The sequence below is a fragment of the Oreochromis niloticus genome, linkage group LG4, assembly GCF_001858045.2.
Source record: "Oreochromis niloticus isolate F11D_XX linkage group LG4, O_niloticus_UMD_NMBU, whole genome shotgun sequence".
NCBI classification, from domain to species: domain Eukaryota; kingdom Metazoa; phylum Chordata; class Actinopteri; order Cichliformes; family Cichlidae; genus Oreochromis; species Oreochromis niloticus.
In genome coordinates, this window is record NC_031969.2 from 27,317,502 (window position 1) to 27,332,878 (window position 15,377).

General features: G+C 39.3%; 1 protein-coding gene across 1 annotated transcript; it reads left to right on the forward strand.

The window, feature by feature from the left end:
- The first annotated feature begins 542 nt into the window (after nucleotides 1–542).
- On the forward strand, nucleotides 543–14,849 carry eftud2 (elongation factor Tu GTP binding domain containing 2). The gene is made up of 28 exons (XM_003442014.4): nucleotides 543–697; nucleotides 1,348–1,463; nucleotides 1,561–1,723; nucleotides 2,324–2,402; nucleotides 2,555–2,630; nucleotides 2,848–2,913; nucleotides 3,013–3,048; nucleotides 3,208–3,298; nucleotides 3,425–3,507; nucleotides 3,628–3,794; nucleotides 4,152–4,276; nucleotides 4,924–4,987; nucleotides 5,089–5,179; nucleotides 5,323–5,458; nucleotides 5,716–5,843; nucleotides 6,055–6,248; nucleotides 6,332–6,443; nucleotides 6,542–6,682; nucleotides 6,877–6,978; nucleotides 7,353–7,435; nucleotides 7,721–7,807; nucleotides 9,700–9,826; nucleotides 11,171–11,258; nucleotides 11,442–11,560; nucleotides 11,870–11,964; nucleotides 12,079–12,232; nucleotides 14,274–14,381; nucleotides 14,472–14,849. Exons 2-28 carry the CDS (start codon nucleotides 1,359–1,361, stop codon nucleotides 14,565–14,567), a joined length of 2,916 nt encoding a protein of 971 aa, XP_003442062.1. The 5' UTR covers nucleotides 543–697; nucleotides 1,348–1,358; the 3' UTR covers nucleotides 14,568–14,849.
- The last annotated feature ends 528 nt before the right edge of the window (nucleotides 14,850–15,377 follow it).

The window sequence follows — 15,377 nt, forward strand, 5'->3', positions numbered from 1 at the left end:
TACTTTCTTATTTGTTAGAAAAGTATTTTCATTCTTCATTAGAAGGCATGCCTGAGTTTTAGTGTATAAAAAATATTTCAATATATGTCTTTACTGTCATCTCCTTTTTATCTCCTCACGAGCATATTCATTCGTGTCTAGTACCCTCTTGTGGCTAAAGGGTGTAACTACATACGCGATGTTGTTAAGGTCTTCATTCAGGTCACCAATTAAGATTTATGTCTACAACACGGTAACGTTTACATTTTCTGAGTCTTTCGGCTAACATATTCTGAAAGTAGTTATCAAAATAACTCTAAAAATAGAGGAAGTTGTAGTTACATATGAGGATCACCTGAGGGAAACAATTGCACACGGACGTCAATGAAGATATAAAAATAAAAACAAATCATTACATAAATGCTCTGTGAGTACACACGTTTTATTTTGCAGCAAGTGCCATTTGTAGATGGTGAAGCGATGTAGCAATGAACCCTCCGTTTTGCAAACGTGTGCAGTAGTGGCTTTGTAGCCCAAATGGGGGCAGTAGTGAGCTTTAACATAAATTGTTAACCGCCTTCATATTAAACAGCTGAAGAAGAAAACCGGAAGCGTCTGGTGCGCATGGCGCTCTTTGAATAATATATTCTCGTCTGCTTATAAACACAACTTTCAGTTTGTTCGAAATCGATAATTAAGTGATTCCTACAGGATACAGGTACGTGTATTTAGCAGCATGCAGCACTGAGTTATCTTGAACTAAAATCTCTGAACAACAACAACGTAACTCAAACGTCGCTTTCAAGCCATTCATTTCTGTGCTTGTTAGCCGGCTAGCATGGTCGTCTTAGGATCGCTAGTGCAGTAATAGAAGAGCTGCTTATATCAAACGGAAACGTCTTAGTCAAGATGCATTTTCTGTGCTGATTCTCTGTGGACAGAAAACTCGAGTGAACTTTATAAAAGTAACTGAACTGCGTCCCTGCATGCTGTGCAGCGGTTAGCGTTAGCATTCGCTTTAGCGGTGACTTACAGTGGTATATACTTTCTCATGAATGTTAACCGCCACTGGCAGACAAAAACAAGCTAAAGCTAACTTATATTAAAAGTAAATTTCCTTTTCTAGTGAAGCATTAAAGTGAGGAAGTTACTGATGTGTTATTGATGACTCACTGACACGTTACGTTTTGGCTAACTTAAACAGCAATAAGATACATTATACATTTTAAATATCTCGTCGTTTTTTCCTCTCCTATATATTTTTCTGCTGAAACGTTATGCGTTTTGTATGCTACAGTGGATCGTATTTATAAAATGAACTTTGCCACCAAATGCACTTGCTCATTGACATATCAACCCCTCATTTAGTTCTCTGCGATATGGAGGCTGATTTGTATGACGAGTTTGGGAACTACATCGGTCCAGAGCTGGACTCTGACGACGATGATGATGACCTGGATGCAGAGGACAGAGACGTCGACGAGGTATGCTTAACACTCAAGAACCAGCAGTAATTACCAGGTAGTACTGAAGTTCGTGTTTGCAGTGAGTACATGAGTTTGTGGTATTTACAATTTGCAGGGTGATGAAGATGACGAGGATGAGCCAGCGGATGCTGATGATGATGTCCCTGGCATGGAGGTGGTCCTGCATGAGGACAAGAAGTACTATCCTACAGCAGAGGAGGTCTATGGGCCTGAAGTGGAAACTATTGTACAGGAGGAAGATACACAACCACTTACAGGTAGGGCTGCTTAAATTTATCTAAAGATGAAAAAAAAAAAAAAACCTTGTTGACCAAAATCAAGGTTTCTACATACAGAAAAGAGGTTTTTGCCTTCTCTCAACAGAAAATTACCAGCACCATGATTAACATTACTTTTGAAATTTTGTTTATTTTAAAAATAGATTTTACTTTAGTCAAGAATAAAAAAAAAAAAAAAAAAAAAAAAGCTACAAAAGATGATAGGAAAATGCGTAGACTTCTGTCAAGTAACAGATGCTCATCGCTTTAACTTTATGAGGACCAATCATTCTTACATGTGTAGTCACTAACGAGAAACCCCGAAGGTCTTGTCTTGGTCGAGCTGAACTTAACAGTGAATTTGGGTTTGTTAGGAAGCAGCATAAGTGGAAGAACATAGATGGATGAAAACAGGCGCAATAGTACACCTGTGTTGCAATACTGGGCAAAATTAAAGAAAAATGTATATGTTTTGAACGCACAGATTCACTCTCTGTATTTTCAGATGTATTTTAACTATAAAAATAGTCAAGGAGTGCAGTCTTAAAAATGCTTCTTTTCATAATCCTGTACACAATATTTTCTCTTTACTCCTTCCAGAGCCGATCATCAAGCCTGTGAAGAACAAGCAGTTCACCCTGATGGAACAGGAGTTGCCTGCCACAGTTTACGATATGGAGTAAGAATTGTTCAAGTGGTTTGTTGCATCTGAAAATGCAATTCAGTGTTTCACAGACTGATCTCGTGTAATATTCTTTACACATTAGTCCATCTTCATGCATTTATAGTGTGTCTTTAGCAAGCAGCATTAACCCTCTTCTCCCTCGTCAGATTTCTTGCAGATCTGATGGACGGACCAGAGCTGATTCGTAACGTCACCCTCTGCGGTCACCTTCACCACGGCAAGGTTAGAGTCTGCCTTATTCCTGCTCCGGGCTCAGGCTTCTTTAAATATGCTCTTCCAGTCGTGGCTCTTCTCCAGCATGTAGCCAAGCGAACATGTGTTCCTAAGATGAAAAATTGAACAGATTTGGAACATTTTGGAGCATATGCTAATAACATGGCTGCACTTTAGAGCCATCTGTGGCTCACGGGAATCTAATGAATGTGTTTATTCCATTCAGACCTGTTTTGTGGATTGCCTGATTGAGCAGACACACCCAGAAATCAGGAAGAGAGATGATGTGGATGTGAGTGTTGTGTACAATAATTCAACATGTTTGCACTCTGTTATACATAAATTCTGTATATGACAGCTGAGATCAACATGATCTGTTTTACTTTTTCAGCTCCGATACACAGACATCCTCTTTACCGAACAAGAGGTGAGTGGCTTGGTTTAACTGCCATAACGCTACAGAGCATTCATTACTAAATAATTCTATCAATATTTATAAGTATCCAGAGTCTATTTCAGCCTGAATATCTTCTTTAGAAGACTGTATCAATGTTTCCCTTGCTTTTTACCTGATCCATTTTTATAGAGAGGAGTTGGCATCAAAAGTACCCCTGTCACAATGGTCCTGCCTGACTCCAGAGGAAAATCCTACCTTTTCAATATAATGGATACACCAGGTATTGTATTCACATTGGATCCTTAAGTTGTTAGATGCATATTTTGAGGTTTTATAGAATGATCTAAATATTGCTGACAAAAAACACAAAACTAACAAGTCTACTTTTGTGCTCGTCCTCCCATAGGCCACGTGAATTTCTCTGATGAGGTCACATCTAGCATCCGCCTCTCAGATGGCGTTGTCCTCTTCATAGATGCAGCAGAAGGAGTGAGTCAACTTCTATTTGCGGTTCTCCCAAACCAACACTATCTATATCTTTTTATGTCATTATGCGTGTGTTCTTCAGCTGCCCATAGATCTCACAGATATTTGTGTATCTCTGCCCAGGTGATGCTGAACACAGAGCGTCTCATCAAGCATGCGGTTCAGGAGCGAATGGCAATCACCATCTGCATCAACAAGGTTGATCGTCTCATTCTGGAGCTCAAACTGCCGCCCACAGATGCTTATTATAAACTTCGCCACATTGTAGATGAGGTCAATGGTTTGCTGAGGTAATACTGGGAACCCCTCGCTAACAGTGTCTGAAGAGTGTGAAGTGTTTCATGTGATTTTTCTTTTTTTCAAAAGATATTACCATAAAAATATTTGTTAATAATAAATATTATTGTCTTGGTGTATGTTAAGTCACTAGGTTTAAATATTTTCTAACATGATATCTTGGTTGTGTGAGGTAGTGTGAAGCTTGGTTAAGCACTGCGCTGCTGACAAATAGCAGGACTCTTTTTTTTTTTTGTCAGGCGGTGAACATGGTCACAGGAAGAATTTCTTTTAAAGGAAAGCCACATTAATCTGTCACTGACCACCCCAGTGACACTGGTTGCTGATTGGCTATTTCTGTTCCCTTGCAGCACATATTCCACAGATGAGAACTTGGTGGTGTCTCCTCTCCTTGGAAATGTCTGCTTCGCCAGCTCTCAGTACAGCATCTGTTTCACCCTGGGGTCCTTTGCAAAGATCTACTCAGATACCTATGGTGAGATGACTTTTGGACTTATAAAGCAGTAAAATCAGTGCTTCACTACAGCAGTATTAATATATTGCTGTTTTTAACCATAAAGCTTTGTCTGAATAATGAACCTTGCGTATTTCTGCTATTTTGACCCAATTTAATTCATTTTAAACATGTAAAAGCATAAGAAACATGGCATCCTTATACAGTTTACCTATTTCAGTTTGTCATGTTTTTTTTTTTGTTTTTGTTTTTTTTGTTAAATGAAACTTTTTTTGTTTACATAGCATGGTTGATGAATTAAATAATTTCTGGTTTCTAAAGTAGATTTGATAAGCTAAAACCATAAGATTACAAAACTTCATACAAAATACTCTGAAGTTGGGGGGCTTTTAGGTTGTAAACCTAACAAGTGTTTATGGCTTTTATTGAAAGCTGAAGTATAATATATCATTTTCATATTTTTCAGTCTTGAAAAACACACATGATTTTGACTTTTAAAATTGTTCAGGAAGCCTGAAAAACAAATGTCAGAAGTGAAGAATCTTAGTTCAGTCTGGGGGGCTACAAAGCTTCGACTTTCATGTGACCAGCCCTACATAAAGGCATGACTTTATTTCATACACTACACAGTATCCTCTTACCCTTTCTCTCTCTCTCTCTGTTTGTAGGTGACATCAACTATAATGAGTTTGCCAAGAGGCTCTGGGGAGATATTTATTTCAACCCCAAAACGTGAGTAGCTAATGTGGATTGTCACGAGATGCACAACTATCCTCTTAATACATCGTTGCTATTATTACTACAACAACAATCTTTTCCTCTTCCTAATTCAGTCGCAAGTTCACGAAAAAAGCTCCCAGTAGTAACTCCCAGCGCAGCTTTGTGGAATTTGTTCTGGAGCCTCTGTACAAGATCCTCTCACAGGTTCGTTGCATTTAACGTCTTATTTATTTATTTTTTTAACATAGGCACAACCAAGTAGCTCGGTACATTCTGGCTGCAGGAAGGGTGGGATGAACTCGCAAAGCTCTGTGTGTAATCCTTACCTAAATCCTCTTTGCGCCTAGGTGGTTGGGGATGTGGACACGTCTCTCCCTCGAGTTTTGGATGAGCTGGGTATCCACCTGACTAAGGAGGAGCTGAAGCTGAACATTAGACCCCTGCTGAGGCTCGTCTGTAATCGCTTCTTTGGAGAGTTCACTGGTATTGCCCGATTTAGTTATTTTGTTTTGTTTATATATATTATTATTTCTTTCTTTCTTTTTTTTTGAAACTTAAAATACTATACAGCCTTGTATGCTTGGGTGTGTGATGAATAAAGTAGTAATAATACTATACACTGTTAGCTTGTGTGTATTTTGTAGCTGTAATCTGTAGATTAATGGCCATTCTTTAGAAAATCTGATGAGTCTCAGATCTTCAGTACATCAAATATTGAAATCTTGGTGCTTTTCTTGCAGGTTTTGTAGACATGTGCGTGCAACACATTCCTTCACCACAAGAGGGTGCTAGGAACAAGATTGAGCACACCTACACCGGAGGTCTCGACTCAGACTTGGGGGAAGTCATGGCAGAGTGTGATCCTGATGTAAGTTTAATGGAAGGTCAGGTTTGTTGGTGGCAATCTCCTTCCAGTGGAATTCTTTCAGGTCTGATGCAAATAAAGTCAAAGGGCTCCTTGAATTGCTCGAAAAACACAAATTGTTAATTGATACCTTTTACTAAAAGTTACGTTCCAGTGGTTAAAACTTTCCACTTCTTCATCATTCCTCTTATGTTGTCATGTCTGTCACCTTCAGGGTCCTCTGATGTGCCACACCACTAAGATGTACAGCACAGAGGATGGTGTTCAGTTCCATGCTTTCGGGCGGGTGCTGAGCGGGACCATTCAGGCAGGTCAGCCCGTCAAGGTCTTGGGAGAGAACTACACACTTGAAGATGAGGAGGACTCTCAGGTCTGCACTGTGGGGCGTCTCTGGATTTCTGTGGCCAGGTATACTTTTAAAGCTTGAATTCTTTGTTTTGTCACAAATCAGGCGTTGGTTATTAAAATTTCAGTTCATTCCACTATTTTAGGTATCAGATTGAAGTGAATCGAGTGCCCGCCGGCAACTGGGTTCTCATTGAGGGCTGTGACCAGCCGATCGTCAAGACCGCCACAATCACAGAGCCCAGAGGGAACGAAGAGGTGGGAGATCGGCAGAAAAATATATCCAGCGTCTTAAAAAAATAAAAAAAGAGTCAAATCCAGATTCTCATGGGTTTTTTTTAAACTCTGTCTTTTAGGCTCAGATTTTTAGGCCGTTGAAGTTCAACACAGCATCAGTCATCAAGATCGCAGTGGAGCCTGTGAATCCATCAGAGCTGCCCAAAATGCTCGACGGACTAAGGAAGGTCAACAAGAGCTATCCTTCTCTCACCACAAAGGTACGACATCACACGTTTCAATCATTTTTTTTGTTTTTGTTTTAAATAACAGCCTGAGCCTGTTATTTGAAAGTCAGTTTTAAAAGATTTCAGTGTAGTTTTACCTTTGAAAGGACAAACATTGGAAGTGTCACTGCTCCAGACTGTAATCTAAACAACAGTTAAATTAATTGACTGGTGTGTTTGTCTTTCAGGTGGAGGAGTCTGGAGAGCATGTCATCTTGGGGACAGGAGAGCTTTACTTGGACTGCGTCATGCACGACTTGAGGAAGATGTACTCTGAAATCGACATTAAAGTAATTTTTCCTCAGCATTGCTTTACTAATGACGCACAACTTGTGGCATTTATTGCACGTCTCGTAGTGACAACATTAGGGACTGTGAGAATTAGTAAGAAAATTCAAATGATAAGATTTAGTTTTTGCTGCAATTTGACTGGACGTTATTAAGCTGTAGCTGGAATGTTAGTCTGTTAAAGGGGAGGAAACGGTGTGTTATCCTCTCCCCTGCCACCCAGATGTGCTTTGATGTTTTTGAACAAGTTTTTTTTTTTTGTGTGTGTGGTTTTTTATTTACTTTTTGGTAGAAAAACGAAATATTACTTAAAGACAGTACACACGAGTAAAATCATTGCTTTCTATTTGTAATTTCGCTCCCCTTCCCCCCTCAGGTTGCCGACCCTGTTGTGACTTTCTGTGAAACAGTTGTGGAGACATCGTCCCTGAAGTGCTTTGCTGAGACGCCTAATAAAAAGTACGTGTCGAGGGTAATATTTAAGATCTTATCCAAACAAACAACAGCATGAGGGCAGTCTGGGATAGATTATTAATATAATTTAGAGCACCCAGCTCTAAAATAATTTTCTTTTTTAGTTTTAAAGTTTCAAATCTCATTCATGCTGTTTTGCAGTTTGTTGTGTTTGATGTTGAGAAGTTAAATATGTGAACTGTTCAGAGTGTTTCAGTCAGTCTTTCCCTTGAGCTGAGTGTCTCTCCAACCCAGAATTAGTGATTGATAGATGTATGATATGATTGACAGGAATAAGATCACCATGATTGCTGAGCCCTTGGAGAAGGGGCTGGCCGAGGACATCGAGAATGAAGTAGTGCAGATATCTTGGAACAGGTAGGTGATGACATTACTCTTATCCTCACACGTATAGAAGTTAGAATGAACTTTCAATTAACTAAAAGAATATAATTTACCTTTTTATTTTAGACGTTTTGATTTCTTCCTTTTCCTTCTAATATGATACCAGGGTTATAAAATACTCAATATTTCAGCGCCATCCTGACCAATATTTTATTTTCATTCATCCATAAACAGATTTAAATCAGCAGACATTTAAGCCCAGTCATTGGCTCTGTATTTGAATGCTCCAAAGAAGGAAGGCAGAGGAATATTCAAAGCTTATAAAAGTGTAATTTTAAAGTACATTTATTGATCTCTACTCTAGATATTTTATCATGAATAGACACAGAGGTGTGCACTTTCTGAGTGATCTGATTCAGCTAGTTTTAAATGTTTCGTTTACAAATGGAGGTAATCCATGTGATGTAGTTGTTAACTCTGTCATATATGAGTTGAATGCAGGTTTGAGGTTTGGTGTAAAATTTCTCACCGCTGCTTTCTTCATGTTTTCCTATTGTAAAAGTCTACAGTCAGGCGGTGCCTTCACAAATCTAAATAGTTTACAACATGGAAACTGCTGGCAACACTCAAGAAACAGAAACACATCAAATTTAGATTTTCCAGAAAAGACCTAAAAAGGAAAAAAACGCCCAGTTGATTAATGTTTTTTTTTTTTTTTTTTTTATAAATGAAAGTAAAATTAACTCATGCCTGAATGGTGGGCACATAGAATGAAAAAGGAAGGGAAGAAAGAAAGGGTTCATGATCCAAACAATACCACATTATCTATCAAACACAGTGAAGGCAGTGTTATGTTAGCGGAATGCATGGCATCCAGAGGAACTGGGTCACCGATAGCTACTGATTTTGTGACTGCAGTGAGAAGTAGCAAGATGTGTTTTTAAGTTATAGAACTATAGTTTCTGCTCACATTCAGTTAAATGCTGCAAAACTGATTGAACAGCATTTCCCAGTACAAGAAAAGATGCAGAAAAATGCATTGGAGCAGCTTTTTAAGGCAAAAGACATGCACGTCTTAGCTACCTCAGTCACCTGACCTTAATACAGCTGAGTATGATTTTTCATTTATTTATCTATGTATTTATTTAGATTACTGAAGCCAAAACTAAAAGCACAAGGCCAGGAAAAGCATCTCAAGAGAGAGAACTCTGCTTTTGTTTTGTGCCAGACTTTATACAATCAATGCCAGTGTTTTACATTACGGTATTAAAAATAATCCACGCATTTATAATTTGGACAAACATTTTACAATTGGTTCTATTTGTTTGTCGAATTTCCTAGAGCTTGCAAAAATGAAGGGACACTGTATTAAAAAAAAAAGCTCAATAGTCAATGAAAGTCTATTTTAGTCACATCTTAATTGCCTCTTATGTTTCTTTTTCTTTAAACTGTATTACTGGTATTCAAGACTATTGGGTGTAGGAAATGTGAAATACAAAAGCAGCTACTGTCACCAATATATCTATTTAAAGTGTATATAAACAACTTTCTGTATTTTAATATTAAGGCAATATGAAGAATAAACTTCTGTGCATTATGAATGTATGTCTTCATTTAAAAAAAAAAAATCCTCCATGCTATATTGATCAAGTCACTTACAGTAATTGAATCATTCACTAAAAGCATGGATGAATTTCCTCCTCTCTGACATGATTACATGCACGAGTGTGTATGGTGCTCGAGAGAGGCTTCCAATCAGTACATGTCTGAGCTCATTGGTACCCAGCAGAGCCAGCATGGGATACTCTTCCTCTTCCATTAACCCCTTTACCCCCCCCCCCCAGCGAGCCAATATCTTTAATGTTACACAGTGGCACAGTGTGCAGCCCTCGTTTCATCTGGGCTCTGTTCTTTTCTCATGACAGGAAGAAGCTGGGAGAGTTTTTCCAGACCAAGTACGACTGGGATTTGCTGGCTGCCAGATCTATTTGGGCCTTCGGACCAGACACTACAGGGCCAAACATTCTTGTAGATGACACACTGCCTTCTGAGGTGAGGTTTTAATTCAGTCACAACAGTGTGTGCGTCTGTTTGTCTATGCAAAGATTTAATGCTAGATGTTTTTTCCTATTTGAGCACAGACTCTTCATAACAAAATAAAACTCCTTGACAGTATAAAAAACGTGTATTAAAAATGTTTAGTCTCTAAACCGTCCAAAAACATAACAGAAAATGGGGCTTTTCAAAGCACAAAATTCAAATTGTTTTTATGCAAAAAAAATGTGTCATTTGAAAAACTGAAGCCCTGTGAGTATTTGGCAGTTTGACTTTTTTTTTTTTTTTTTTGCTGAAATTCATGCATTTAGAAGATAAACCCAGAGGAGCATACTTGCACCAAATCTCAACCCCCCAACACACACACACACACACACACACACACACACACACACACACACACACACGCGCATGTGTGGATTCAGATGGACATCTGGATCTGAATTAGTTTGATGACACTATTTTTTCACTTTTCAAATTAACATTTGTGTATATGAGACATATGGTCTCATTTTTGCTCGCTTCCAATCGGGAATTCCAATCACTTCTAAACTGGTCCAAGTTCCACATCTGTTTGGTTTTTTTTTTGTTTTGTTTTGGTTTTTTTGTAAATCAATACAAATGAGCACAGTTTTTTGAGTAACTGAGAGACGGACAAACTGAACCAATCAGAACTTGTTGGCAAAGCTCTTAAACCAGGGGTCTCAAACTCTAGTCCTGGAGGGCCGGTGTCCTGAAACTTTTCCATGTGTCCCTGTTGCAACACACCTGAATACAATTAGCAGGTCATTAGCAAGACTCTATAGAACTTGACTGGATGCTGAGGTGGCAATTCAGCTATTTGATTCATGTTACAGCAGCTCATGAGTGAATGAACACGGTGCAATAAAAGCACTTTTAGAAGTACATTTTTCTAAACACTTACATTTGCTTAAATTTACTTGAGTAGGGTTAGGGGTTGCCACTTCAGCATGCAGTCAAGTTCTGTTCTCTCTGAATAAATTAGTAGGTAATGACCTACTAATTTTATTCAGGTGTGTTGCAACAGGGACACATGGAAGAGTTTCAGGACACCAGCCCTTGAGGACTGGAGTTTGAGATCCCTGTCTTAAACTATGCCGTTACATGAAATTTGTGACAGTAGTTTAGTTATCGATGATTCATTTTAATTTTTTATTATATAAGATCAAAAAATACATTTCAAAGAAACAAAAGTTTAGAACATCCACACTTGGCTAGCTGTACTTAGTTTCTACCCGTCACTTAAGATTCAAATCATACAAGGATATTGAACTGTCAATGTTTTAACCAATGCTCCATCAATTTGTGTTTCACCTACAGGTGGACAAAGCACTGCTTGGTTCAGTCAAAGACAGCATTGTGCAGGGCTTCCAGTGGGGCACCAGGGAAGGACCTCTGTGTGATGAACGTAAGTTCACTCTGATCCCTGCACCACTGAAACAAGCTGCTTCTACGGAGAAAATCTTTGTTTTGTTTGGATTGCATCTGGTGCTGGAATTTTCTCCTAACCTTGTAGAAATCATACACTGTCAAAATGTGCCTTTCCTCATCAGCGTTATTTAACCATAACCGTGTGTTTTGCTGCCTTCAGCCATCAGAAATGTCAAGTTCAAGATCCTGGACGCAGTCATCGCTCAGGAGCCTCTCCACAGAGGAGGAGGTCAGGTCATCCCAACAGCAAGGAGAGTGGTGTACTCTGCTTTCCTCATGGTGAGCTCATTCTTCCCCCGATCCCCATTCTTCTCATCTGCCATTAGCTTCTCCAGTTTTTCCTTTCACCCGCACTTTCTTTAATGTTCCATTACCTTGATTAGAGTATGGATCTTTGCTGATGTGCAGTCTTTTTAATTGCAGTGTGATAACATTCCTCTTTCATGATGTTGGCTTCTTTCCTCATCTTCTTTGGCTTGTATGCTGCTGTTTTCATAAATCTGTCAGTCAGCTGTACATGCCATTGCCGTATTTTTTTCCTCCAGGCTTTTGTCCTTGCTTTAATGTATATTGTCCCTTATGTCCCAGGCCACTCCGAGGTTGATGGAGCCATATTACTTTGTAGAGGTTCAGGCTCCAGCTGATTGTGTGTCTGCAGTTTACACAGTGCTGGCTCGAAGGAGGTTTGTCTGTTTTCTTTATATTGATGTAGGGTTTAGTGCAAAGCAATGCAAATATTAGTAAATACAAATTCCTTCTGTTTTTTAATTATTGGTGTCGTGTTTGTCATTGATCAGGGGTCACGTCACCCAGGATGCACCAATTCCAGGCTCTCCTCTCTACACAATTAAGGCTTTCATCCCAGCCATTGACTCGTTTGGCTTTGAGACAGACCTTCGCACACACACACAGGGTCAGGCCTTTGCTCTGTCTGTGTTCCACCACTGGCAGGTAAGATTTAAAGACATTAACTTGCTTTCCAGCTGATGTTTGTTCAGTAAAGTTAGTAAGAACGTCAGTGAAAATCCAGGTGGAAGTGCTAAGAAAACGCAGACATTCAAGGAGCTTTGGAGACGTCCAGAGGTGTCAGACTTACACATAGAGTTTGGTATATGCTGTACTTTAATACAAGTAAAGAAAAAGCTTAGATTCATTGAGAATGAAATTATGGCCAACCCTCACCTGCTTGCATCTCAGGAGCGGACTAAGATTTTATCAAAACAGACAAAAAAACACCCAAAACATACGGTTAATATGTGAATTTCATAGTGAATATTCACTAAACGACAGCGTGATTTTGGGTTTGTCTGCTGAAACCCATGCACTTACTTGCACGCACAAACTCTGACACCACATAAAATTATGGCAGCTTGTGCAGTGGAGTGACCCACGTCGTGCACATGTCTGCCACTCTGGCTAAAACGCTTTTGAAGTGGAGTAGAGTGGAGTGTTGAGTCATTACGTTTTAAGTATAACGTGGCTGTCTGGGTATCTTTCTGCACATGTCTGACATGTGTTTGTGTCTGCACTCTGCAGAGCTGTGTCAGGGAAAATTAACTCTACTTAGTGTAGATTAATACTTTGCTGCTCCGAAATTAATCTGAAAGAAAAAAGGATTATCCTGGATGGAAATATTAAGTATTTTTTACACTCCTAAGTTTTGTTTTATCCTCTTGAGGTGAAAATGAAAGTGTGACAAGAAGCTAGGCATGAATTATTTATTCATAAGCTTGTTGAAATACTGTAAAAAGATGTATTATAGGTACACTGATCCTTTGGGACATGAAAAATAAATGAAACCCACTGATGACAAATGCACACAGGGTTTTTTTCCTCCCTCATAACTTATTTCAGTCAACTTGTTAGGTTCCAAAGTATTATTGTGTGTAGTTTTTTCCCTGAGAATATAAATTACCCTTCATGTTTTAAAGCAGTTACCAACTCAGATTTCCCCTGGGGAAATTCCTGATTTTCTTTTCATTTTTAAAACTGCAGCAGAAATATTTTGATATTTTGCAATTATGTGAACCAGTGTGATGAATCATTTCCACCTAGCTCAGTTGTAGATTGTTTGGAGAAACCCTCCCTCAAAAAACAAGGATTTTTTCCCCCCCAGCAGACTTCCAAGATAAAGTACCAATCACCATGACCACCTATCCTTAAATTACTCTTCAAAAGGAAGCCTCTCTTTCTGTAACCGATATAATCAACACTATGACTGTTCACCACTGACTAGTCCTGCCAGCACATATAGATTCAGCTGTCCCAGATAATAAGAATATAGCACAGTGAGCTATGCAGTTTGCCACATTTAACTGAAGAGGCTATATTGTGCCTCCCTCATTAGTTTGATCATGTAGTGCCAGTATTGGCATGCTATCAGTGAGCTGCTGACTTATTCTCGTTAGAGGCTCCCATCCATCTGTTGATTAGGCTTCAGCCATGCTATTGACGATATTTTTCCCCTTTTCCTCTACTTTTAATCTCTCCTCGAGGCTGAGAAAGTCTTAGTTACTTGCATCACACTACTTACTTCAGATTCAAGCTTTCCTCTTCCTCCTGGATTTAGGAACTGTATCACATATCACTAAAAACTTTCAAAGGTTATCCAACGAGTTAGTGGATTTAGTAAATTGTTTAAAAACCTTCAAACTAATTTCTTCTGACTCAACCTGTTAACAAGACGCTGATGCCATGTCGGTCACAGACGAAAAGAGTGACAGCACTTTCACGTTGCGCTTTCCATCATGTTGATGGACGCACCCCTGACTCAGTAACAAAGGGACAGACTTGCAGCTGAATCAGATATTTAATGAAATGCCCACTCAGCTTGTTAATGCTCTGAGTTTGATGTGCTTCGTGTTGTCAGATTATTTCACAGATTTTGCACGGCTGAGTAAAAAGGGAAAGAATTCCCATGTTGACCAGTCACAGCTGCCATTTGCTTTTTCTCTCTTTATTTTTCACCATGACGATCATGTTTGTCTTTCAGATTGTGCCCGGTGACCCTCTAGATAAGAGCATTGTGATCAGGCCTCTCGAGCCTCAGCCTGCCCCCCATCTAGCCAGAGAGTTCATGATCAAGACCCGAAGACGCAAAGTGAGCCTTTTGTCGCTACTTCTATAAAATGTGCTTGTAAATTGTCTTATTTTCTTTATAATATCTAATATTTTGTTTGGTTCTCCGAAGGGTCTGAGCGAGGATGTGAGCATCAGCAAGTTCTTCGACGACCCTATGTTGTTGGAGCTGGCCAAACAAGACGTGGTGCTCAACTATCCCATGTGAGATCGCAGCATTCACTGCAAACTCCAGCAACACCACCAAGACATCTGCTGCTCAATCAACAGCAAATCCTGCTTGTTTTAGAAGTTATGGGGTATAATGTTGCTACACCTTACCCATTGCAGAGCAGCTGTAGTTGTCAAACATTGCAGAAGTTTGTTGCTTCATCAATCTCTTGTATTTTTATTTTTTATATGTACAAACTGTCGTTGTTTTTGTAGAGGAAAAAAGAGACATTGGGTGTTTGATCTGGCGTATGTCTGAATAAAAGTTTGTAATTCAGAGGCTGAGATGTCTGGTTCTTTCTAGTGCTGCAAACTTTTAACATAATTTTACATTTCAAAGTCGACGTATGGGCGTATTGGTTTGAAACACCTGGATGGGAATCTTCAGTGTTTGTGTTTGTGGGTGAAAATGTTGCTTAGTTGGACTTTTTGCTGATGGCTTGAGTGAGTGGTGCGTGTCTGTCTGGAACACAGTGTGGGCAGTGACTGATAGGTTGTGGGATGATTTGAGGCAGCCAGGCAGGAAGCAAAGGTTAGAGTCACATGACCAAATGAAAGGGGGAGCAAAGGAATGATGGAGCATATCAAAGGAGACAGATGTCATTGGATTAAATGTTTGGTCTTCCTTCATCTTGAGTGTGTTCTGTAAACTTAAAAGGTCTGAAAGTGACACAAGCCAACAAATGACCTCTTCCTATGGATATAGTTTCAATGGTGTGTAGAGAATGTGGAGTGGCTCAGGTAATTTCAGGTAGGGTTACCCAAATTGGTGTCAGGCTAATCAGCAGTACATTTACAGTAAAATAAA